Source organism: Danaus plexippus (assembly GCF_018135715.1).
Source record: "Danaus plexippus chromosome 9 unlocalized genomic scaffold, MEX_DaPlex mxdp_24, whole genome shotgun sequence".
NCBI classification, from domain to species: Eukaryota; Metazoa; Arthropoda; class Insecta; order Lepidoptera; family Nymphalidae; genus Danaus; species Danaus plexippus.
In genome coordinates, this window is record NW_026869847.1 from 4,364 (window position 1) to 30,515 (window position 26,152).

Consider the following 26,152-nt stretch of genomic DNA (forward strand, 5'->3'; position numbering starts at 1 on the left):
TCTAGGTGAAGTTGGGTTCCATGTTTTAGCATAGCGCCCTCCTTGTTATGAGACAACATTAGCCATACATTTATTCGGTTGCGAATTATTTCGAGACGGGCAATGCTTTGTAAATATCGGCCGGAGAAATCAACAAAAATCTTAAATGGAATATTAAAATTTTAAAATTATATAAAAGAAATTGTTTTTTAACACAGTCCCTTTATTCTTTAATAAATAAATACACATAATAAGCTTACACATTTCTTTAAGGTCATTTATTTTAAAAGTCATGAACTTAGGTTACAAAATAGTTTCGTTCGACTAAGATTTCTTTTCAATGCTCTTTCACGTTCATCGAAATGATTTGATGAGACCTCGCCTCTGACACCCACTTCCCACCGCCAAATAAAAGTTTAGAAAGGTCCAACTCAATCTGCGGCCAGCGGTCTGATGACCCGAGGCAAGCGAGCGGTCACCGCCTCGTTTCGTTCCACGTCCAGTGTAGCGGGTGAGGAGGGGGCAGGGGGACGAGACGGGGACGGAGAGGAGAAGCGGAGATGCGGTCGGACCGGAGGGGGGAGGTCGGGGACCTGGGGAGGAGGGGGAGGAGACGGCGCCGACAGGTCCTGAGAGGGACGCTTACGACGACGAACGCGGCGACGCACTCGGCGCTTCGGTTCGGTTCCAGCGTCGAGCAGCATTAATGCCTGTTGTTTCATTTGTTGCAATGAAGCTATGGAGCCGTCCGCGTCATCAAATGTACTTTGTTTCGTAACTTCCATTTCATTTTGTAGTGATGAAACTGATTCAGGTGACGCAGCTTCCTCGCGGCGGGGGAAGTGAATATTCTGAACGGCCTTTTCACTGGATCGCTCCAAGTCGTTATCTGAAGGGTTATTTGGTGTCATATCACAAATGCCGCGACTTGAGTTGGTGGCGGTTATTTCACAGCTGCTGTTATAGATGGTTTCCATTCTCTTCGAATTTCCATTGCTCAGATAATCAATATTACTATCTTCTTTCAAAGGAATGACTCTAAAAACAAATTAATGCATCAATTAACAAAGCAATTTATATATAAAAATATAAAGTGTCGTGAAATAATGAAATTAACAGAACAGTGGAAGACAATTTAAGATGAAATTTACATTTCTAATACTGTATTTCTTCTAAAATAAAGAAGTATCAATATTATTGTGGAAGGATAACTTCTACATATAAAGGGTAATAGAAAGATAAGAGAATCTTAGTCATTATATAGGGAAAGTTAACAAGATGTGGTTTAACAATAACCTGTGAAGCATGATGCCATCAAAGTAGACTTTTCAAATCTGTTTGAGAAGTGTAAGAACAAAACCTTTGATTGCATTGAACATACATAAGTATATAGAGCCCAAGAAAATCATGCAAACTCTAGATACATAAATCGTTAAGGTGATGTACCGTTGTATTACAATTTGATAAATTGGAAAAATATAAACAATCCAAAGAGGTGTCTGACTAGCCGTCTCTTTATTCCCAAAACTATACACAGCTTTTTTGCCCAACATTTTTTAAACCTAAAAAAGCGCTATGGAGTCACTATACATGGAACACTCTTAAACCATCTGAGGTTGCAGATGATCTCATACTATTCCCACAAAATCTATTTTTCCCACAAATATATTGCAACAATTAACAATAGAAAGTAGTAAAACAGATGTACCAATTAAAAATGAAAGTAAGAAGTAACAACTTGAGAATAAGAATAACTGTGAGAAATAAATGGAGGGAACTAAGATGATTACATCAGTGTAATTCAGCTCCTGTCCCTACACTACAGAGACAAACATCAAAAGAAGAGTAAACTAATCTGGAGTAAGTATGGATCTCTAAAACTGATTAAGGATACGACAATAAGCAAATGTGAAGGAGAAAAGAGATTTCAATATATACATAATACCAGTACAACTTCTTATTCGCCATTAGCTTGGGCTAACTAAACAATTTTTACAAGGAATAGTGAAGGTAAAATAAAAAAAAGATTAAAATAAAAGACATCAAATTAAAAATAAAATATGTGGATTCAAATGAAAAAGTGAAACATATTAATATCCACAAAATATGAAACGACCAACATGAAGGCAGACAATATACAGTCTAAGCTACATCACTGGAAAGATTTATGTAGATCTGTTTAATTGTTTTTGTATGACAGAGTAACATTTATATGTCTTCACATGCATGTCCGATACCTTCGATATCAGTAAGTTTAAAACAATATACCATTTCATTCATCCACACATGCATGACAACTGCCAACATTTGGACAACAATGTATCCTAAGGTTTTTCAGACTTGTGTTAACGCACCCTCAATCTATAGATTCTGACAATATTGTCAATCTACTTTGTTAGGAATTATCTGAGTTATGTGTATTGACTATGTAGCTGTCACAAAATAATATTTTAAGAGTTCTCATCTACATCAGTTATAAAACTGATCAATATAAATCAAGTAATTGTCAAGATACACTGCTTATAGAAGCAATGTATCTTGACAATTACTTGATAAATCAGAACAGCACATTATTAATTGCTTAGACATATCTTTGGTCTCTTTTAATTTTAAGGATTTAAGTATGACCCTCCCATCAATCTGTTTTAAATAATATTGTCATAATAATTGGTCTGATGAAGTTTTATTACTTTCTGTGATGTTAATTATTTCCTAAGCTAAAAGGCAACCACAGAGAAATATATACCATGATTGGACTTGACACCAGAAAATCACAAAAATCTAATTCCTTGTTACAAGCAGTCATAACTTATACATATATATAATATTGAATGCTTCCATGTTGGTTGGCTGGAAGAGACCTCTTGTCAGTGATAAGGCTGCCACAATTGGTCATTTATATCTACTATAATTCTAATAGTTGTTAATTTAAAGGTGTACAATGAAAAGTATTATTATTGTTATCGCTGCAGCACCATTAAATTTATTTCAAACCATACTTGGCAACTTAAATATAATTTGAATACATTACATGAATGTTAAATTCCATACAAGCATATTTTGGATTTATACCCACTGTATTGTCTCTCCTGGAACGAGTAGGGCAAGAGGCTCGCTGGATGGCAACATGTGCCCGTCAATAGACAGACAGAAAGCATCAGTTATTGAGAATACTTTTTTAATTCGTCTCTCCAACCACCTCACCCGTCGACGCCGCGGCACTAGCATGTAGCAACGCGAACGATGATCTTGGAAATAACGCCGCAAACACACACTAACTCTGAAACATGCCCTACTCTTCACGGACGAATCTGATAATTCCGATTCATTTGAAGTATAACTACAGTTTTTCATGTTTCTAAACACCTGACTTTATAGATCTAAAGTAGAGCTTTTTGTAAGAGTTTAGACTGAAATAGAAAGTCTAGATAGTGTAGACCAATTTTAAATTTCGATCTCTCGAGAGTGATACCTACTACCTATAAACTATAGCATAAAATATTTAAAATACATATGTATAATTCTTTATTCTTGACTGTCTATCAATGTATTAACTATTAGACAATTGTGTCCTGTATTGCCCGTCTTGAAATTCCTTCGATACGTGTGCAAGCATTCTATTCGACAAATACAAATTTGTAAATGTACCTTTTTAGTTTTGACATAAATCGTGATAACAATTGCTTCAAAGAAAAAATGTAAGCCAAAAAAAAATTACATTTTAATAGGAACCATTCAGGTTTTCGGAGGCATAATGTTACAGCTATTTAAAAGTTAAATTCTTGATTACAATTTGAGTAAGAAATCATAGAGAACATAACATTATAATTTCATAGCATAAAAGTTTTTGTAGTCATAGAAATATACTTACTTAAGAAATAGTAATTACTTTTGAAATTGTAAGTAATAAAAATTATTTATATAAATATATTTGAAATATTTTCCAATATTTATGCAAAAAAGCCATCTTACCTAATATATGTTATCGTTAAAAACAAAAATATAATAGTAAGGAAAATATTACTCTTGTTTAGCTCTTTCCTCAGATTTCTAAGAGTAACAACATTTCGTCTTGAAATTTATAATTGTCAATATGTCTAAATGATCATAGTTGCAATATTATTTTTATCCAGTTTTTGCAGAACCTTCCGTTTCAGATGTATCTATAATATAAAATTAGATTCTTATTTTGTTACCCTCCTAGTATTGAATTAAAGTAGTATTTCTTATACACTACGTATAAAATGTTAGAATTTCTTTCTTGCCTATAGTTCGACTGAATCGGAGTATAATTTTGACATATTTATTTCTTTATGGTAATTACTATTTGTATAACTATATGTGTACGCATACGTGTATATTGTAGAATTGATTTCTTTTCATTAGGTACTTTTTATTATTACTTGAAAAGATGAATTTAGAATGGAAATTAAAATGTAATCTGTTAAATTTGGAAACTGAAGTTTAAAACAAGCATATTCTCGTATATTTTGTCTATCTTGAAAGGATATTAATTGATGTGCTCTTATGAACAAATCCAAATAATTAATTATAAAAATATGAAAATGTAAAAGTCAATTATCGATTTATAGAACAGTAATACAAAATCAATGACCACCTCAAAGATACTCAATAAAATTTTTAACTAATTATATCCATCAATGCCACAAATGCCAAATTTTTTAATATTGCGTCAAAAGGGGAGTAACAGGATGAATTAATTAAAATGTAAAATATCGAAATGATCCTTAACTTTGTATCCAAACTTCTTCAATATTGTACTTATAACATGAGTAAGGTCAGTATTGTGGTACCCCTTTATCTAATTAACTGTGGAATTTTATAAAACGTTGACGTCATAGTTATTTGTTAATGATCCAGCTATATTTATTTACAATGTAATTGCTACTATTTCTTTAGTTGGAATGATCTTTATAAACTTTCCAACTAGTGTGGTATCTCTACATTTATTATATCTCAAACCAGGTCTACCAATTGAAATTTATCGTTATTGATGGGAAAGTGTTGGAACCCAACAATTTATCGCCTTCATTTGAGTATTTAAGGCATTTAAAGGGCATTGAATAAGAACCACGATTTTAGGGGCGATTTTAATTAACCGACACGCATACTTATATATATATATAATAGATTTTTTACTTTGAGTAATATTGATTTTATGCATAATCAAGATGGAATACAATTATAAGTGTGATATTAACGTTGCCAATAATTTATAATTGATGCTAAAAAAAATATTTTCGGGGCCCTTAACTAAAAAAAATGAATTAAACTATGAAAAAAAATTAAACATGAAAATATAATTGATATATATGTTTTTTATTTTTATTTTTAAATATTTGATTTTATAATACGTAAGTTTAATGTATTTGAAATTAAAATAACGATACTCAACTGAATATTACTCAGCAGAGTATAGAAATAAGTATTTTAAAAGATAATGTCTATCATGAAAAAATATTTCAATTATTGCCAGATTAAATGAAAAACAAATTCTAAAGTAGCAACTTTAGACAGATATGTCAAAAGGCGATTTTCTTTAACTCTTTTTCTAAATTTTAACGAACTCCAACAAGCTTCTTTATTGTTATGCGTTTATTTTTTTAGTTTTAATTCTTATCCAAAATATTTTACAATATAAGTTATAATTGACAGAACATAGTGCATTCACTCTAAACTGGAAAGTCACACCATTACTTATTATAAATACTCAATAGCTGATAGTTGATTAGTTGCTGTTATTTTATGTCAATAAGAGAGGTAATAACGTTTTAAGTTGCTCTAATCTTGGGATGGTGTAGCAGCTTGCAGTCGTGAGCGGTGCTCACCCAAAGTACTATCCATTGGGACACTACTAAACAAAAATTCAGTAAAATGTCAAACGTGGAGAACGTTTGCCCCCAAGTTCTTCGCGGAGTGACGAAGGAGCTACGGCGGCTGGCAGCTAATCCTCCAGCCGGCATCAAGCTGGTGCTGCGTGATGATGATATCACAGACGTGGTGGCGCTCATCGACGGCCCCGGTAAAGACTCATGAAACACTTCCTTACATTTACAATTATTGCCATATCGATATACATAAACAATATACCTTCTCAGGCTTATACAAGGCACATTGAATAAGTTTTCATATAATATGTGCTTTAAAAACTTTTTTTACAATATTTATTATGTTCTGTAAAAGTAGTACACTTAGTATACATAATGCAAACATTAATGGAACTTTATCTTAATGTGTTTCTCTTCTCTGTCTTAATGTATTTGTTCAAAATATGACTAAACAGATTTTTAATAAATTAGAGTATTATTATATAACATGCCAAGTATCAGGTAGTTTAGGTATTAGAGAGGTTTTAATATTTTTGTTGCTAAGACAATAGTCAGCAAATGGAACTCTAAAGATTTACTTCTTGTTAGTACATTTATATTAAATGTTATGTATGTGTGTGAGGATCCACATATTGAATGGATTTTGATAATTATCATGTTTGTGGTTTAGTTTATTTGGTTAAACACATATTTTATAATCCAGTATCTAATAGATAGATTACGAGGGTCACACTTGTGTCTGTACGATACAAATATGCTATACATTTATTTGTTCTGAATTTTCTTTGATGCTTGCTAGTCAACTAAACAAAATGAGATATGTCCATTTAATACTATATCTCTTGTTTAAATTTTAACAATTAATTCAACATTACTTTAATTAAAAAAAAAGCAATTATACATAAGTTCTTAACTTTTTAATAAAAAGATTTATATAAGTACTACATATTCAGTAATGCTTTTTTTGTACATAAAAAACATTGTTCATATAAGAACCAACACAGACGAGAACAAACTTATTAATTCATTTTGGTAGAGCATAGTAGGACCTGTTACATCAAAATTGGTCTCGCCATTTCAATGATAATCTTGTACTAATAGATTAGCAAAAATGTTGAAAATATCATTTTGTAAAAATTGATGTTGTGGTACAAACAGACTCTCATTGAAATTATTTGTAAGGATGTCTTGGGTAGTAACCATTTAGAATTCTTTTTTGATCAAAATTTTGTTCAGTTACAATTTTGGGCACATCATTAAATCTGAGAATAAGAGACATGTGATTAAACCGAACTTAATACAATAGAACAGGTCATAGCGCGTTTTATTAATCCATTGTTTAAAAACTGTTGTGCTACAAGAGATGCCTCATGTCGTTTCAGCGGACACGCCGTACGCTGGTGGCGTGTTCCGGGTGCGCCTGTGTCTGGGGCGCGAGTTCCCCACGGCCCCTCCTCGCGCGTTCTTCCTCACTCGCATCTTCCACCCCAACGTGTCGTCGGCGGGTGAGGTGTGCGTCAACACCTTGAAGCGCGATTGGCGGCCAGAGCTCGGACTGGAGCACGCTCTGCTCGCCGTCAAGTGTCTGCTGATCGCCCCCAACGCAGACTCAGCGCTCAACGCGGAGGCGGCCGCCTTACTCAGAGACCGCTACGACGACTACTTCGCCCGCGCCAAGCTCTACACCGACATACATGCGGGGGTCGGGGTGGCCGCGGTGTTTCGTGAGGAGGCGGCTGCGGCTGCGGCTGCGGCTGCGGAGGGGGACGGGGAAGGGGGGCCGAGGGTCAAGCGTGAGCGGCGCGTGGGAGCCCCGCCCGCAAGAGACAAGAGACGTATACTGAAGAGGTTATGAGAGGACGGCGACTGCTAAGATTATAATAGGAATGTAAAATAATGTCTCTAATTTTATTTAACTTTTAATATGTGATAATAAATTTTGATTTTCTTTATATTTGCCCCATGTTTTATTTGTTCTTGGATAATTTTATTTTTGATGTCATCGGATTAAATTATTTTCTTAAAAATTTTAAGACGATTGTAATATGAACTATATATAATAAGAGTATGAATGCGTGTTAAAGCGTGTAAAGCGTTTTGAGTCTTTCATTAAGAAAATGGCAGCAGATAATAAACGGATTCTAGAATTATATTTTGCGATTTCTGCTTACACTGTCCAAAGTGTATTTGTGTTCCAAACAAAGGAGCTGTCCGAGCATGTAGTACTGGCATACTTTTCCAAGTATGTGGAGGCACTTTTGCAGTTGTCTTAGTTTTGACTGAATGAACCGGCAAAACTTAATGTTAGAGAATACTTAGATACCTAATAATTGAAGACTTCGTTGGAAATAGTTGAAGTCAAGGTGAAGAGACTCTTCCGGGCGGACCAAAAGACCTGCTTGCGTTTTGTCCAAAATTTGTTTTTCCTTTCAGTTTAAACTCTTGCCGCCAAGAGGGGTATTTACGTAAATATCTGTGTGTACGTGAGCGGGCGGCCCTTTGTGTGTGTTTTAGTATCTGTTTGTGGCATCGTTGGTTTCCAACGGATTGACCGATTTAAATGCGATTTTTGCATTTGAAAGTCGGCTTCCTTTCGACGGTTCTTAACTGTTTGGTTAATATCTGTCTAGGAGTGTAAGCGTATCAGCTCTTTTCCAAATTAATGTAAGGCATTTTTGGCCTGTGACTACTCTATTAAGCGCCTGACACGTTCTAGTACAACCGTTAAATAATAATTAATGTATAGGGGTTTTTAAAACTGTATAAAATTTGTATAAAAAAACGAAGCCTGTATTTAGCCTTACAACACGGCCAGACTCGCTGAACCAGTGGGGGATTGATCTGGAAACTGTGGAGATGTCCGAACCCCTCACATGATCCCAATCGGGTCTTCTCACTCGGTTTCCAACGGGCAGGATGGAGTCAAACTAACATTATATATAGTTGCGGGGCAGCCTTTCACGACCTTTTCGTATGGCGGTGTGAGTTTGGTCTGATGTGTGGGAACATAACCGTTAATAAAAAGAAGTATTGAATAAATTGTTTTTAGAAATCAATTTAAGACATGCTGAATGTTGGACTCGAGTCACGACGGACCAAACTTCGAAGTTGGTATTTTAGTGCTAGAGTTTAGTGCAAACAAAATTTTCAATATGTACTGATTAATTATTTGAGATCATAAGTGCCGACCTTTTGCATATGTTAGTGTAGCGGGGGGAATAACCTATAAATAGTATGCGACTACTGCTAATGAGACTCAATTAAATTTACCTACAACATTACAAAATATGTAATAATAAGGAAGTGTATTAGGACTCTTCTGTTTTATATATAGGACGATATTAAAGACAGGAGTCACAACCACGTCATAAAAAGAGGTGCTTAGTAAAGTGTGACAGTTTCATGTCCACGCAGACCTCAATGTAGTTCACCGCGAACAGCTGGGGGTTTCAGAAGGACCACTTTCGGGATCAATGATCTAGATTCTAGAGTGGTAAAGCTAAAGTTTTTATGTTCCTACTTCGTATCGACGAAGTAGGAACATAAAAAAAAACTATTGAGTAAGTTGATATTTTTATTTAACTTTTGCATCGTAAATTACTGAGAACCATTAAATATACTGGAAAAACTAGAAAAGAAATCGTGTTAGAAATGTAAGATTATAACTTCTGTTCTAAATTATTTATTGCTACATTAGGTATTGTTAGACTTAACAGATTGTAAGTACGCCTTGATTTTCATATAAGTGGTTGATATAAAAAATTTCCATACTTAATTTAAAAGTAAAACTATACGCCAGCATGTAGCTTTTTCATGTATGAGGAATAATTTTTATTTATACTTGTGAGTTTCTCTGTTTTAGGTTAATATATTCTTTAATTTACCTACAAGCTCGCAAATATTTTTGATGGTCTTATAGAAATAAAAGAAATAATCCAAGGTTTTGAAAAATGGTTTCTACTTTTATAAATGAGACAAAACTAGGGGTCAGCATAGGTACTGACAATGACAGGTGGGTACTACCTAGTTCGTTCTCTGTACTGTGTAGTGATGGTGATTCGTATGTTTTTCCATTTTCTGCGATTTTTTGTTGGACTTCCATTTTTATCAGGGTGTAGGTGATTAATTAAATAGTTTGGGTATGATTTGTTATTATAAATATACAATATAATATGAAAAACAAATTTAATTAAAAAAATATATTAAAAAATTGTCTCAATTAATATTATAACAATTATTAAAATGTAAAACTTTTTGAATAATTAACAATAACAAATAATTTGAATCCCTGTTCAACCGTCTTATAACCTACGTCACCTTCATTTGTACATGTTACCTCGACTAGTGTTGACGTGCCGTGCTTTCATATACCGGAGTCATACAATAGGTGTAATTCGTTTAATATATATGTGTGTGTATATCAGTCTACATTTCCATGAGAAGACGTTTCATGTAATCGATCCAGTGACCGGGGTGAGTATTATCGTTTCAATCAGAGAGCATATTTTCTATATCATCTGCTTCCAAAGAGTTCATCTTTTTGAACGTTCTGGAAGTAGATACTTATCCCGGGTCAGTATTCTAAGGTTTATCGTTGAGCGGCAGTTCCTCAGGCTGGGCGAGGGGCGCGGTAGGTGACGGACGCAAGGCGTGGCGATGCAGGAGAGTAGCCAGCGCCGAGCCTCCCAGCGGACCTACCCAGTACACCTGCGGCACGCGACATGGAGGTAGATGGTATTTTAATTTGTGATTATGAAAAGTGAAAGACGTCGTCACTCACCCAATGATCCGCCCGAAACCCTTGGAGAACGGCGGGTGCGAAGCTGCGAGCGGGGTTAAGACTCGCACTCGACATTACGCCCTGTAAAAAAATACGATAACAGATATCACCATGAAAATTATAATTATGTTTGATTATTTTTATCGCTATTTAAGAGGTTATCGTAGGTTTCCGTCAGTTCAAGGTTTTAAACTCTTTTATAAAAATTTAGCTTTAATAATAAATTCAAAAATTCGCTACCAGGTACCGGAGCTACGCAGATTAAGATGATGATAGACCGTGACTTACTCCAGCGTAGATGAGTCCGGCGATGGTCAACCCGAACTTAATGGAGACGGCGGGGTCCTCCTTGCCCTGTTCGTGCGCTCGCCATACACCGCAGCACAGTAGTGCGAGTACGGCGGTCAGCAGCGCCTCCACCGCGGCCGCCGCCACCGGACCCACGCTCCCCGGGGCGTTCCCACCCACAATGACGTCACCGACGAAAGTTTCAGGCGTCAGTGCCATCAGCAGCCCGAAGCCGAGCGTGGCGCCGAGCAGTTGAACGAGCACGTAACAAACAGCAGGCAGCAAGGCCAGCCGGCGGTCCAGCACGGCGGCCAGTGTGACGGCGGGGTTCATGTGCGCGCCCGACGCCGGACCGAACGCCTCCACGTTGGCGACCACCACGAACCCGAAGGCCAGCGCTGGGTGAGTGAGAGGAGCCGGCGCGCCGTTGACGGGCAACAGAGACGCCACTCCCAGCAGCACGAGCAGCGCCGTGGCCACCAGTTCGGCCAGCAGGGCCCGCCACCAGCGACGGAAGAATGACGCCACACCGGTCGATGACTCTGTTACCACAATTTTTCAGTACTGATATGTACTCGTACCATTCTTTTAGTGGCTCAGTGCTGTTTATTTTGAGCATGTTAAAAGTATCATTGAACAAAATATTGACCAAGTCGGCGTTCATTGGAAACCGTTTGCTATAGAATCATTACTTAACGATATTCTTATAATCAAGCATTCTTACGAGATCTTCGATATAATCTCATTATCTAACCTGACAGGTTAGTGGTGTGTAATTTCTACGAATTTAGTAAGTATTTTATATCTCTAGTGATTGTGAAATCATATATAATAAATCATTTTTATAATGTTTAGCGATAAAACGAAATATTCGGTAGCTGAAAGTAAGTTATTAGATATTATATCTGTAATAATGTGAGCCGGCAAACGACTCCAACTGTACTCCGGTAAGTTTCGTGAAATGAATGAAAAACAACTAAAACATTTTATTGTAATATGTTTTTGTGTACGTTTAGTTCTGTTTACGTAAACTGAATATCTCGTAATAATAAATCAATGACGTTGTTAATTATGTTTATGATTATAATAAAACTAATTACTAATTGCTAAGTCCTCAGAGAGCTACTACCTACATCCTAGTGTACTGTTTGTTTGACAATAACAGAACGATAAAGACTGCGATGTAATATTATGTAATTATGTAAAATAAAATGTTTTCCCGCCATATTTATATCGTTGTATTTAAATAATATTTAAGTTGTAGTGTCGGGTGCTATTAAGCGTAAATGACGCAATACTGCGACCTTTCGGCTTTGAGTATTTAAATTATTCTTAACGTTATTTTAGTAAATTATATCAAGATTATTACCATTGTATTAAATAAATTATGTTCGTACTAGCTCATACAATCAGTCGACGAACTATTGACTTTAAGAAGTAAGTAGGGACCTTTTTGAAATTGAATTGAAAAACGAAAACACCAATTTTTATTTACACCGGATGCAAATATGAAAAGTAAATGTAGAAGTCGCAAAGGTTAGATACAAACACGAAAATAAAAACGTTCATTGCGAAGAATGATATTATATTTTTATAAGATACCTAATTCAAATTTATAAATAGTTTGTAAGGAAGCACGAGGCGACGAAAGCATTATCACCAGATACAGAAGCGCGCCACGACAAACAAAATATTTTCATACACACGCGAGCTTTTTTAAGAAGTTTTTATGTAAATGGTAAAAGGTCAGAGTTACAAATAAAATATACAAATATGTACACTAAAATACTATCAAATGCTTTGAGATTTGTGGATTGTTTCAATATTTTAATTTTATCAAGGAAGCAAGAAAGAATTCACAGCCATACTGACCGTTGGCTGGCATCGCGTGTCCGGGGAGTGAACGTCACCGAGTACCGTGAGGCGCGAGCGTCGCGACACAACTGGCTGTGTCCCCAAGCGCGGGCCCGAGCCTCGGCCTCGGCCCCCGAGGCCCGGACCCGCTCCCTATGTCCATACATCGTACACGTACTACATCACCCTCATTGAACCTGAAATGAATTTGTGACCAGTACGGAAATAATTAACTACAATTGTTGTACATAATTATTTTTGAAACGTTTTACGGAAGTTATTAACAGTATTCTGAGATCGAAATGGGACAAATCAAATGAGCTGCGTGACTCGCTAGGTCAGGAACTGATTAGAATATAAAGTACCCAAGACCTGTTTAGTAATGTTTATTTATATGATTTTAAATTAATCTGTACCTTCTCTAGTATTACTTTATAACCATTACTCACAATCGTATATAGTAGGTAGTCATCTCGCTCTCTTCTCTCGTCAATCTTCTTACATCGAAGCAATATTCTAAAGTGAAATAACAACAATAATCGTTGTTTTAGTTTTTCATGACGCTTGACACATGTAATATTAGCAATTAGTAGTTTTGTTAATAATATGATATCTATTTAATAAATAGGTACAAGAAAATAAGAACAGCAACATAATAGGTTCTTCGATCTCGAGTTTTCAAGTATAACAGGTGAGTTCCTACTATTGTACAGATTTCCATTTTAACTGTAAGGCTGGCCAACTCACGGTAATAATATATTGATATATACGTATATTATCGATTTAGTTTGAATAATACCAAAAAATCTTTGGTTCAATAACAGAAATAAATGCGCGCATTTTGTTTTTAAAATCAGCATCGCGAGACTCCTCGTGCGACTTTGAATGGTTAAGACATCGATGGTGTTGGAGCTGATGAGCTCAAGCATCAGTCATCTTGATATGATAGTGAATGTTTATATTTCGGAAATGGCGCCGATCACTCAAAACATGTCAGTTGAAACATCTCACGTGTTCTGAGTCGGCCCAGTTAGTAGTGAATTGATTACTGCATAACAATGTCATATTATCTTTGAGAAAGTCATTGTCCACGGAAAAATACCTATAGCTCTGTATTGCCATTTTCTCAGTCGTGGATTTGAAGCTGTCATAAATTTGATAAGAGAAAAGGCATTAAAACAAGAAGTACTTTTAAATAAAATAATTTGTTACATAATGGCGGCAGCTTATATTATAATGAGATGGTCTTCATACAAAGGTTAAAGCGATATAGTTAGTTTTAAATAAGATTGTTTAAATAGTGCTGTTATCTTAGTTTACTTCATGATAAGTCCCAGTAATACTTTAATGTAATATTTTAATTGTCGCCACTTCATTCATTTGAACAATCCGTGTAGTGCACACACACCTACATATATCTAGCCCCAAAAAACAGCAACAACTTAGTGTTATTATTTTGATTGCTTGTGTTATCAGTTATCAGACTGAGAGCGGAGGGTATCGCTGTTATCAGGAGGAACATACGTATGTGATACTAGTTGCGCTGAATTACTCCCGAAATAAAACATAGTTCACATACATTCGTTCATGTAAACATGTTAGAGCAGTTACATTGAAAAAATCCGCTCGATGTGAAGGAATGAGACTTTATTATATCTTTGTAAACTCCTTTAATGCCAGAAATGATAAGAAACATGAGATCGCACCTGTACATATTTATGTATGTGTGGGATCTGCCCAGCCCAAGATTACAGAAAACTACTAAATCTTATTTAAAAGTACATTATATATTATAATAAAAATTTGTAATCTTATAAATCATCTTTTAAATTAGGTAATTTTTTAATCTTAGTAGTTATCTTCTTGGTTCCTCAAATGATGTGACGGGAATCAGCAACGATAGATATTTTTCCATACAAAGTGGTTTTACTTAAACGTAAATTAGTAATGATTAGGTCAGTCGCCATAATTTTACCAGTTTATCCTGTCCAAGTAAATCATCCCAGGTCGTATTGCTTTTCAGTCGCCCTGGTCAAGGAGGCCGGAAGTACAACTCTAATAAGCTTAAGTGGTAAATTTCTCGCAGCAAGTTGCTTGTCAAAAAATTGTAGTCTAATTTAATAATTTTTTCCTTCCTTCGGTAGTGGAGGTAAATCATAAGTCGTGACTTATTATTGCGAAGAAGCAAAACATCATTGCTCTAGCACTTTTATTTATCGACGTTTCAAAATAGGTAGTAATTTGTTCACACACATTGTGAGATTTTTTTTAAAAGACTTTCAAAATAGATTTTCAGGCATGTTCAATATTCAATTCAACGACCTTCATCTATTTCGAGATTTAAGATTAGAGCTACCTCCTTTTCAATTCATTGGAGCAAAATCTTATAAGGGCGTTTTGCATCTTTAGCCAGACTCCCTCTTTGCTAGTACTTAATACTCTTAGGGCGCATTTTCATTGGTCGATAAGGCCCGCATTCGGGGTGCGGGAGATTTCTGTAACGCATGCCATAGGGCCCGCAAAGAGTTTATCGTTTTCACTGGTCGTCAGAGCCCGCATACGGGGTGCGGGTGATTTCTATAACGCATGCGAATACCGTTATTCCGGAATGCGGATATCACCCGCACACGTTTAATCGACCGAGTTATCGACCAGTGGATTTCATTGGTTGTTAGCTCGCATGCGGGTACTCCCCGAATCGGGCTAACTGCCGACTTATCGACCAATGAAAATGCGCCTTTAGTATTTGAAGTGCTAAAGCACTAGAGAGTAGTGAAGCTAACGTTGTTACTCCGTATAATACGACATTGTATAGATTTTTCAACTTCTAATCTTAACTTTATGAAACTCGATACATGCTCCCAGCTAAAATAATTCCAAGGTTGCGTGTACGTGTATTGCACCGCAAACCGTTCAAATTTAACAAAAACATTCTATGACTGTAATTTATGCGTAGGTAAGATATATTAATATTAATATTTGAAAAGATTGCTTTGTCTACTTATTGTCTGTATCTGCTGCCACGCTCGGGGACCTTGAATTCACTGGAGACTGCAAGGCACTGAATAGTCATGGCTGCGATAATAAACGGTATCATTCGCCGTCGCTTGGCTTAATTAAAATTTTCCAAGCGGAAGTAACAGTTTTTATAAGCGGGTTTGTTTAAGTTTATTTGGTTTAAAGTTTGCCTTCTATGGTTTCCATCGTAAACAGCAATCGTGAACCGAGTAGATAACTTTATAAATAATATGTCAACGAAGAGATCTAGTTTCATGAAGCGATTGTTTACTTGAGTAAATGAGATCATTTTTAATAACACTTTGGATTAAAAACATTCAAAAGTTAGAAATGACCTAAAAAAATAATCAATTTTTTGTTTCATAGAACTTACTAAACATTAATGATGAAGATATAAGACAACCAAAACTCTAAATGTTAAATATGCTTACTGCCCGCGGCAGTCCTCATCCGTGTTAGTTCCACATCTTTGATTTGTTTGTAGTTTATTATGAAATCACTAGTTTTATAATTGCTCCTATTTTAATTTCATAAATGTATATTCAGAGAGAAATCAAAATATGATGATCGTGATACAACGTCCCTTTCATGTCTAAGGCTTGTTGTCTTTAATTCTTACTTCAGCGTGCGTTTCGCTTCACTTCAAACCTTTTATTTCATATTTTTTTCAGTCAGTTGTTACATGACACTATAGCTCGTGAAGACACGCCTTGCCATTAGTATTACATGGTCATTGTATCAAAATGTAAAGAAAATGTATCGTGTACGAAATTCAACGCAATGAACGAAAAAGTCGGTCGAGATTAAGTTCGTTTTAAATTTAGATTAAAAAGAGAATAGTGAAATTTTTCTTTTTTTGTTTAATATTTTATTAAAAATATAAAAGTGTGCAGAAATCAATCTATAAAGTACTATGCTTTATTAAGTTATTGGCGGCTCGTCGATGACACCTCATCGCTCGGGCTACGTCTTGTTCTGTTGGTGTGTGTAGGTGCATGTAGAGGAGGGTGCGGTCCGGCGCGGGGCGGCGGCGGTGTCCCGCCACAGGGCCGCGTACAGCGCCACAGCCAAGCAAGAGCCGCTCAGGGGACCCACCCAGTACACCTGCGACCGCACGAGCTCTCGATTATTATTAAAAGTGAACGGTTAAGTCACCGATGCGGCGTTGGTCCGTACCCAGTGTGCGGTCCAGTTTCCACTGCAAAGGGCGGGGGCGAAGCTGCGTACGGGGTTCATACTCGCACCGGTCAGGTCGCCCTGTAAATGAACCGGAAATTAGTGATTTTATTATTTTTACTCCCCTTGATTAACTTTCCCCTTTTCAACTCTTGAACGGCCAATATTCTATAGAGGCGTATTTAGTTCATTGTTATGTTACAGGGACATCGAAAGGAAGGAAGGCGATAAAATGCTGCGGAACTAATTCAAAGTAGACAAAATATGTACGAAGGACTTGTATATGTCACTGTAAGTACTTCCTAGAAGAGTTAGGTGAGTTATATTTCTTTGTTACTAATAGAAACTAATTATGACTACACTTGAAGACACTAGAAATAGTATTTTGATAAAATATTTACTGCTACGAGGGAGAGCGATGAGACGGTGAAGCCGATGCGGAGTGGCCAAGAGTCGATGAGGTATTGATTCCGTACATCCCACGAAGACAAGTTAGCCAGCGCCAGGCAACAACCCAGCAACATCTCTATCACCACCGCCTGAGACATACCGTAATTGAAGAAATATTAAAACGTCGCCAAGTTACGAGTACACACTAAATATCGAATGGATAATCAGGAAATAATGGAAAAGTGCCTATCACCTGATATACACTGATATGAGAAGCGGGCGTCGTGATGCAAACAGTGATGATGTCCCGCGAGGAGAGAAGGCGAGCGGCGACTGCCCCCAACGCGGAGCCCGCCAGCTGAGAAGCACACATAGCGGCTGCCACGGGCAAGGGCGTTCGTCCGGACAGGGCGGCCGCCACGGTCACGGTCGGGTTGAGATGAGCTCCGGACACGTGGTCGAAACACTGCACTATAAGAGCCACCACCAGGCCCGCCGACAGAGAGCGCTGCAGCAGGCCCGGCTGGGGGTCGGCCGCCGCGGGCAGACATGACAAGAGAACAAGCAGCGAGGTGCCGCACAACTCGGCCGCCGACACCGACCACACGCGACACCACTCGCCAGCGCGTTTGCTTCTGGCGCTCCCATGGCCTCCCCCCACTGGAAGGATATCTACTTCGCTGTCTGGCACATTCAAGTATTCGTTAACAATTTTATTATTAAGAATCCATCTTTCATCCCTATAACTACTTCTTGATTCAGTTCTTAAATACTTCTTACTAATATTATAATTGCGAAAGTAACCGTCTGCTACCTTTTCACGCCTAAAGCAATGAACCGATTATGACGAATTTTGGTATAGAAATAGATAGAGTCCTGAAGAAGGACATAAGCTACGTCTTATCCCAATAACGATCCCAAAATTTCACGGGTGGAACCATGAGGTGCAGTTCGGGTTCAGTGGTCGTAATGGCAGAGAACAACTCTGATGTCCACGCGGACGATGTCACGGGAAAAACCTAGTGAATAATAAACAACTAACGAGTGTATGTGGTAGTCGCAGACCTACTTGTCTTGTTCGTTCCATAATTGTTAGTAGATAATGTAAACTTATCTTTATCTTTAATGTTGTAGTCTTTATAACGTTACTTACAGTCGTCACTATGTAAACAATACACCGAGGTCAAAAAAAAAATATTTTCACAATATATTATATTAGGCATTAAATACGTACTGACGTTTTGATATTATCACTGATAAAATGAATTTGTTTTTTTTTTATTTTTCGGTCAGTTGATGTGTCTAAATGTAGGAATTACATAAAAAATTTAAATCATTATTCCCGGAGGAGCACGAGAAAGACTTCAGCGAGAATAAATTAAGCGAGTAAATAATAATACTTTAAACAAATTTGTGAAAAAAGACGATCCGCTGAACTCCGTTAAAGTGAGGAAACAAATATAAATATGATTCATGAACCGGTCTGTAATTAAAGTGAGATTACAAATTTTCTAATATATTTATTACTTTCAAAAAAAAAAAAAGATCTTGTAAACGAGCAGGTTTATTAGTATCATAATTTTTCAATAATTTATTAAATAATTTTTTAAACTAAGAAAACAATAATAAAGTCTAGCAAAAAGAAAATTGGTATGTACTTACGGTCGACCATAACGGAACACTCCGATACACAGAAGTATAACTAAATTAGATTTTAATAAATTTACAAATTCATTTTAATATTGGTCAAAATAAAAAATCCACTAACTAAGACGGCTATACCTCTGATATAAAACACGGCCGCGTCGCTCGGAGGAGATGGTTAATATCATCGTAAGTGTGTTTTGTTACAAAAGGACATTACCATTTGAGTTACAAATGAATTGTCTGCGGTGATAGAAGACTGTTTGTTCTAGTGCTTATCGAGCCTCTCTACACTACATTTTATATAACTATTGTCTTATATTTACAGAAGCTATGCTTTGCCGATATTAAATTACTCTATTTTAAGAAAACTTCATGTATCCATAAATCTGGAACATTCAGGGCGTCTTAGGATTAAGGAATTTGATATTTTTATTTTCCTGAAATTAGAGGTACAATTGTCTATCAATAGACAGTTATTAAAGCGATTGTTTGTAATTTCAAATTATACACTTTTCACTGAACGCATGTCGAAGAATATACGATTCCTCCTTATTTTTTTTTTAATTATTTGTCTCTCCGTTCGTCTTTTCGTTCCAGCTAATCCTTAGAATTCCTGGACCGGTTTTGACAGAAATTTCATTAGCAGGTAGGTAATGACTAATGTCACAAGGCCTTTTAGCTATTTGGAAAAGGAGGAACTTCTCAATTCGATTATATGTTTGTTGCGCTATTACTCCTACAATTAAAGCATGATTTTCAAAATATTATTTTATTGAAAGGGCTTTGTCTTAACGTTGTTAAAAGGATCGTCTAAAAATCGTATTGCAACCTCATAAGGATGATAGCTCGTATTTTAAAGGGGATTAAATATGTAGGCAAAGCCACTAGCCAATACCTAATCTTCTAAGAAAAACATGAAAGTAACAATAAGTTTTGTGACAATAAAATATTTATATATATACAAGGTTTTGCCCCCGACTCCGTCCGCGTGTCTATTAGAACTGAACTCAGAGGGAAATGTAAGTGTAATGTGTGCTAAAACATAAAACACGGATGTATTGTGCTTACTCTGTCTTGTTTCTACCTACATACGTTGCAGTTTTTTCATTATAAATAAATGAAGCTACTGACTGCAGAGCCAACTGGCGCGCTAATTAAATATATAAAGATATATGGTTAGAAAAATTTGTGACTCAGTAACAAATATGGTTAACAAATATTTGTCTCCTCACTTCGTAAACTTCACAGTGCTATAGCTTATTTATCCACAAATACAAAATACAACTATTATCCAATTACTATTTACTACGTAAAGACACGAAACATATTGTGGTGTCTGTCACAAACCTCTTTATAATTTTATAAAATACGTAGGTACCGTTTTAAAAACTGTGCCGCTAGTAAAAACTGTCATTGTACAAAATAAACCTTTTGGTTTCATCTCGAAGACTTTCTTATTAAGTGTAAGATGAATAAATATTTGTTTCGTTGGCTGGTTAGGAATTTGCGACACCAGTTGAAGAAATAAAAAAGGTGCTGCAACGGAATCATATATTTGTCTCAAAATGTAATTGACTGTCTTGTATGTATATTACAAATAGGTAAAATGTTAATTCTTTAAAGGAACTGTAACATACGTAGTAGAAGTTTCTTCGTAAGTAATATTAAGTTCTCTGTATCTTTGTAATGAGCATGTGCGAGCAGACTCGTGACGCCTAGCCTGAGAGAGCTCGACCTTGCAGAAGTAGGGATTTTAGAAAGAGAACATAAAAATTTTCTTAGTTGTCCTTTAAGGCCTGAATGAAAGAAAAATATAATCATACAATGTGCAGTATACTAGAAGCAAGAGATTGTCTTTTAAAAGGTCTCAGCACAATCTTCTGCCGAAAAGAACCACAAATCAAAACATTATCAGCGAGTGAAAGTGTGTAACCGTAAATTTTCTCAAACTTTATTTGGGCTTCCCGCAATTGTATCTGATACCAAAGGGAACCCCAAAACTAAAACATTTATTGAAACTTTCGTACAACAAACACAAAATAAAACGAATTCAAATTGTTTAATTTTTGAAGTCGTTTCACAATTTTCCTTGCACACTTTTCATAGTCTACATTATTTTCTTAGTAATTCACTGCCTACTAAATCCGAGATATATTTTTTTAAACCTACATCGCAAATTGTATAGCTTGATTTTATACAATCCTGTAATACTTTAAACGGACGCTCTATGTCGAACTGCTTAGATATCTTCCCATTACGGGACAATTTTATTTGATGCTTTTTATCCTAACTTCCAACTTCTTTCCGTGTCATTTCTTTCCGCTTCAGTATTTATATCATTTTAACTGTTTTTTGAGATGACGATTTGCTTTAGTCTTAGGTTGAGTTTTCATTGTAATTCTTAATACCAATCGTTTATTTCTTTATTAATTTTTTTACGTCGACGGGATAACGTGAGAAGTTACGTTGACGGGATAACGTGAAATCACTCGGAGTGTACAAAGACTCGTATTTTTTTTTGGATGAATTTATTATTTTTCAAAAAGACACCACCACTATTAGATACCAAGATTGATTTGTTTCTATATGGAATAGTGTGGTTGAATAAATTAAGTACATAATACTTCGTCTGTTCTGAAAAACAAAAAAAAACCGCTGCTGTGAAGTCTGGAATCGTCTTTCTAAGTTAAGTTTGTTCGTCAACGTTAGATACTTTTATTAGTTTTTTCATTATTAGTAATTATAAACGTTCTTCGCGTAATATCATTTTCACGACGGGATTTTCCGGATTTTTGATTAGTGTAATATATTATATTTCTTCTCACATTTATTTATTACTAAGTCTTACGATCTAGGTAGATACAAAAGGACGAAAATAATATAGTTAATATACATACATATTATGCAAAGTAATCAATACTTTACATGTATATATGTAAATAGAGTATAGTTGATAGTTACTCTGTGTGTGATTCATGGACCCGTGTGATGTCATCGATTGATTTTTCTATTATAACCAACTCGTCGAAGCGTTGACGCTAAGACGCGTCTGAAGGCGATCAAGTCTAGTTGTGTCGAGTTTTCTGAATGCTTTTTTTAATTTAACACCGTCGTTATAATTCACAAACTTTTAATATAGTATAGTGTAATCTGAATTCTAAAAATATAATGTTCTAAATAAGGTACAGCCTTGTCGGCGGTAGTACCTACAGGGAATTTATCATTACATAAGTATAGGTACATCTTTTTCCCAACAACCATAATAAACTCTCCTTAAATCATGAAAACTAAGTAAGCTGTTCACTGTAACCCTTCTTTCCTCTCTGTTTTAATAACTCTCTACAAATTTTAAATAAAATATTAAGAATAATATTATTATTCTAAATTTTATATCTATCACGTTAATTTTCTACTTATTTTAATAGTTTTCTCACTTTTATATAAAAACATTATAAATATAAATACTTAACACATTGTGAATCAACATACCTACGACTTCCAGTACGTGATCAACCATACGGCACAAATAATATTAAGGTATTAGATTATTTAGCATTGTCATTTTAGAGCTTAGTGATTATAATAAACCTAATTTTCAAAATTTATTTGTAATACAGATACTGTAAGAGCGCAATATAATATAAATATCGACTTATTCCCTGGCCAAAGAGAAGCCTGGTTATATGTACATATTTAAAGAAAGTTGGTATAAATAACAAGCCACCTTGACGTGTCGTCTTAACCGACCGCCATAATCACAGCCTCTTTTTATTTAGGTGCGCTCTGAATTATCTTTTATAGACCTATAAATCCTATTCCATATAATTTTACGATAAGAGACTCGGTTTCCACCACATTCTTTTGTATTATATTACACATGACTATTGATATTAATATATGTCACTTTGACTATTGAACTGTCGCTCCAGTCATTGAGATATCAATCAAACTATTGAAATGTCAGGTAACTGTTTATGTAGTTACATTTGTCACATAAGTTATTGTCACCTCACACACGACAATATTATATTAACATTCGTATGTTTTCGCCTTGCGTATGTTGTGATACCGAAACTAAATTTTTCGCAGATAACTCGGTGTGCCTGCGGGTGACCAAGTCGGTGCCGCCGGCCGCGTCTCTCCAGGTTTATGATGGTCTAAGAGCGTCGTGCGACAAAAGAATGCGCCGGGTTACCACAAGAGAAATAGTAGAATATTTGGTATCCAGTTAATGCAATTTATGCAAAGATACCGATAGAGGGATAGAACAACATTTCCACCTACCTGAAGGTGGAATGATAGTTACTCGTTATCCAGCTTAGGTGTATAAAAACAAACAGTAATAAAACTATATTCCTAGAGTCCTCGAGTGTGTAATACGAGTTTGACATATTTCTCAGTAAAGCTATTCATCCTGGGTGAATCTCTTCCACGAGTCAATGTTTATCACTAAATGAGCTATGAGAGGCCGAATGAAAAATAGGAGAAGGTGGATGACAACACACGCGATGAGTTAATGAATTAATAGTCACGAAAATGCAACCACAACCAGCCCGAGCTCCCGTATTCATCTGTACAAACTTAATTAGATGTTTAACATATCCATTTCTATAATGGATGTGTGATCAATGGTTGTCCAAAACCAAAAACTCAAACGCAGACTTGGACCACGCGGCAGGTTTCATAAGTTTGCTGAACTTAAAATAATAATTTACTTTGTTTATGAATCCGCCGGAGGTGTATCAAGGAAATTAGATCATATTAATTATTATTCATAGATTTATATACCAAGGGCAGCAGGGACGGTTCTAACAGATCAGGACAGGGTCGCGATGTACTTGTATAAATTTTTATACCGTCTTCCCGCTAACGCCAGTCATCTCCTGAGATATGTGAGCTACAACTTGGTGGAGGTAACACACATGTGTTGAATGACGTCATTCTAATTTACTTAATCGTTCGAGCCAGCTTGTTCCTAACGCACAAGATATAAATATCTTAAGATAGGTCTGACTACACGGCGATCATCACAAGAATGATATTAATAATTGGCTACTTGACAGTTTATCGGAAAATATTTTAAATTTAAATGAAACTAATATATTTCGGACATACTATGCGAATTTTATTATTTTAAAACTACATAATCCCGACGTTTCGGTTACTTTTGAGCGGTTGCTAAAAATAAAATTCGCGTAGTATATCCGAAATATATTAGTTCAATTTAAATGAATTAAACTCGCGATAGTCTTAGATCTCATTACATATTTTAAAACTGTCTTATGTTTATTTTATACCTCTTACATTGATCTTATTTCATAGACAACAAATGATATTCTTCTCCATTCGTTTGATTTTCGTGCTTAAACAGTCAATCACGTTATATTTGCGAGTTGTGACTTCATACTTAGATAAAGTAGACAAAGACAATACAACCTTTTATCTCTTATGCCTATTTTAAGTGGAAAGTTAAAAGATTTTTTACTTAAATTTTGAAGCTACAAGACATGTGCTGTACCTATATACATAAGTAACAACAATTAAATATTACAATAAACTGTTTGTACACGTTCCTAAATGTGCTAAACGTCGTAAACAGTGGTTACAGTTAGCACGCCGAGATCCGCAGTTTACATCTCATAAATGTTTTTTTTGGTTGTCCAATAAGGACTTGACAACTTTTTGTCAAAATAAAATAAAATCCATCTGAGATATTTCAAAAACTTTATTATGGGATTGAAGTCTATTCAAAACATTCATGAATGGAACTCGACTTCGGTCACATGTCTCCCGCGGGCAGGTTTGCTGCGGTAGACCAATGACTTGACGTAGCTCCAAAAACACCTAAAGGCGTCAAAACGCACGAACGAAACGGCCCCAACCGACGGGTCCATTTCTTGACATAACACTCATCAAACTTGTTCTTCAAAAAATCGATCGTATCGTGTGCTTTGTAGCTTGTGGCGACCTCTTGTTGAAACCACATGCCGTCCAAGTCCATATATTTCCATTTCGGGCCAAAAATAATCGATAATAATGGCGCAATAACGATCACTATCGTTGACGAAAAGATACGCCCCTATGACGCCGCCAGCGCGCGAACCGAACCATACAGTTATCGTTTGTGGATGAAGTGGTTTTTCAACAGCATTTTGTGACATTTCAACAGCTGCAATATTTCCGACACTACGACCGACCGGTAGCCTCACTGGCACGGCAACATCACACAATAAGTGGACTCAAAGTTTTTCACTTAACTTGTTATAGCCGTCTTTTGGAAGGACCAGCTTTTGCAGTACTATCAGTAGAAGTCTTTCTTTTCTGACTAGCATCTTTCATTGTCATCAAGCCTTGAGTAACAGAGCTTCGAAAATCCTTAACAGTAGTCTGTTTCATTATAAGTCCACGTATGACGAATGAATTTACAAATGTAACGTCCAGAAGACCCCAAAACAACCTGTGCCACCATTTCGGAGATTTGCGATCAATACAGTAAATGGCTCTCAAACGATCAGCTGTATCTACGCCGCCCATATAGCTATTATAATCTTTAACAACTATAGGGCATGTTATGGTAGATTTGGATCCATTTTTAACTTTACGTGACACAACTGCCGTTTCATTCTCATGGAAATTTGATACTAAATGAACCACTTTGTTATCCTTCCATTTCCAATATCCAATGTCTAAATTTGAAAATCGATCATCACTGTCGCCCCTTTTCATTTTAGAATCAGCGAGCATATTTCCGGCCAGTCCTTTTCTATTACTTCGGATAGTTCCACTAGCGTAGGTGTTTTCAGTTTTCAGTTTCTCAAGCAAAGCAACAGACGAGAAAAAGTTATCAAAATAAACTATCTTCCCTTTACCCCAATCTTGTTCTGTCAACTCCAAAACGACTTTCTCTCCCAAGCCATAGCCGGTAAATTTTGAGTTCAGTTCTTCGTCTTTTCCTTGGTAAAACTTGAAACTTCTTTATATAGCCTCTCTGGTCAGCAAGACACCACAACTTGTATCCTCTTTTTATGGGCTTCATAGGTAGATATTGTTTCAAGACAGACCTACCCTTACATTTAATCATAGACTCATCTACACTCAGTTCACGAGTACCATGATAAACCTCTTGAAATTTTTTATTGAGTGCATCAATCATCGGTCTAATTTTATATAA

The 26,152-nt window shown here is 35.9% G+C and overlaps 4 protein-coding genes across 4 annotated transcripts; 1 reads left to right on the forward strand and 3 right to left on the reverse strand.

Moving 5' to 3' along the window:
* Window positions 1-230: 230 nt before the first annotated feature.
* LOC116767623 (uncharacterized) lies at window positions 231-3,540 on the reverse strand. Its single transcript, XM_032658034.2, has 2 exons — window positions 3,056-3,540; window positions 231-1,017 (listed from the first exon to the last, which is right to left on the reverse strand). The coding sequence occupies exons 1-2, from the start codon at window positions 3,331-3,333 to the stop codon at window positions 411-413; spliced, it is 885 nt and encodes a 294-aa protein (XP_032513925.2). The 5' UTR covers window positions 3,334-3,540; the 3' UTR covers window positions 231-410.
* Window positions 3,541-5,499: 1,959 nt separating this feature from the next.
* LOC116767689 (ubiquitin-conjugating enzyme E2 S) lies at window positions 5,500-7,782 on the forward strand. Its single transcript, XM_032658134.2, has 2 exons — window positions 5,500-6,022; window positions 7,211-7,782. Exons 1-2 carry the CDS (start codon window positions 5,875-5,877, stop codon window positions 7,681-7,683), a joined length of 621 nt encoding a protein of 206 aa, XP_032514025.1. The 5' UTR covers window positions 5,500-5,874; the 3' UTR covers window positions 7,684-7,782.
* Window positions 7,783-9,996: 2,214 nt separating this feature from the next.
* LOC116767679 (lens fiber major intrinsic protein-like) lies at window positions 9,997-12,930 on the reverse strand. Its single transcript, XM_032658120.2, has 4 exons — window positions 12,769-12,930; window positions 10,897-11,438; window positions 10,609-10,689; window positions 9,997-10,535 (listed from the first exon to the last, which is right to left on the reverse strand). Exons 1-4 carry the CDS (start codon window positions 12,779-12,781, stop codon window positions 10,410-10,412), a joined length of 762 nt encoding a protein of 253 aa, XP_032514011.2. The 5' UTR covers window positions 12,782-12,930; the 3' UTR covers window positions 9,997-10,409.
* A 3,735-nt stretch (window positions 12,931-16,665) lies between these two features.
* LOC116767745 (aquaporin AQPAe.a-like) lies at window positions 16,666-19,956 on the reverse strand. The gene is made up of 5 exons (XM_032658207.2): window positions 18,997-19,956; window positions 17,588-18,018; window positions 17,346-17,483; window positions 16,945-17,025; window positions 16,666-16,872 (listed from the first exon to the last, which is right to left on the reverse strand). Exons 1-5 carry the CDS (start codon window positions 19,004-19,006, stop codon window positions 16,732-16,734), a joined length of 801 nt encoding a protein of 266 aa, XP_032514098.2. The 5' UTR covers window positions 19,007-19,956; the 3' UTR covers window positions 16,666-16,731.
* Window positions 19,957-26,152: the final 6,196 nt, after the last annotated feature.

Bases quoted from the DNA above. Each gene is read 5' to 3' on its own strand.
- LOC116767623 (XM_032658034.2), bottom strand. From the start codon at position 3,333: ATGAAAAACTGTAGTTATACTTCAAATGAATCGGAATTATCAGATTCG. The intron at 1,018-3,055 runs GTGGGTATAAAT...ATTTGTTTTTAG, and splicing joins GTTCCAGGAGAGACAATACA to AGTCATTCCTTTGAAAGAAG.
- LOC116767689 (XM_032658134.2), top strand. From the start codon at position 5,875: ATGTCAAACGTGGAGAACGTTTGCCCCCAAGTTCTTCGCGGAGTGACG. The intron at 6,023-7,210 runs GTAAAGACTCAT...ATGTCGTTTCAG, and splicing joins GGCGCTCATCGACGGCCCCG to CGGACACGCCGTACGCTGGT.
- LOC116767679 (XM_032658120.2), bottom strand. The intron at 10,690-10,896 runs GTAAGTCACGGT...ATTTTTTTACAG, and splicing joins CCGGACTCATCTACGCTGGA to GGCGTAATGTCGAGTGCGAG. The intron at 10,536-10,608 runs GTGAGTGACGAC...CGCGTGCCGCAG, and splicing joins GGTTTCGGGCGGATCATTGG to GTGTACTGGGTAGGTCCGCT.
- LOC116767745 (XM_032658207.2), bottom strand. The intron at 17,484-17,587 runs GTGATAGGCACT...GGTATGTCTCAG, and splicing joins CTCATATCAGTGTATATCAG to GCGGTGGTGATAGAGATGTT. The intron at 17,026-17,345 runs GTAAATATTTTA...GTTCATTTACAG, and splicing joins CATCGCTCTCCCTCGTAGCA to GGCGACCTGACCGGTGCGAG.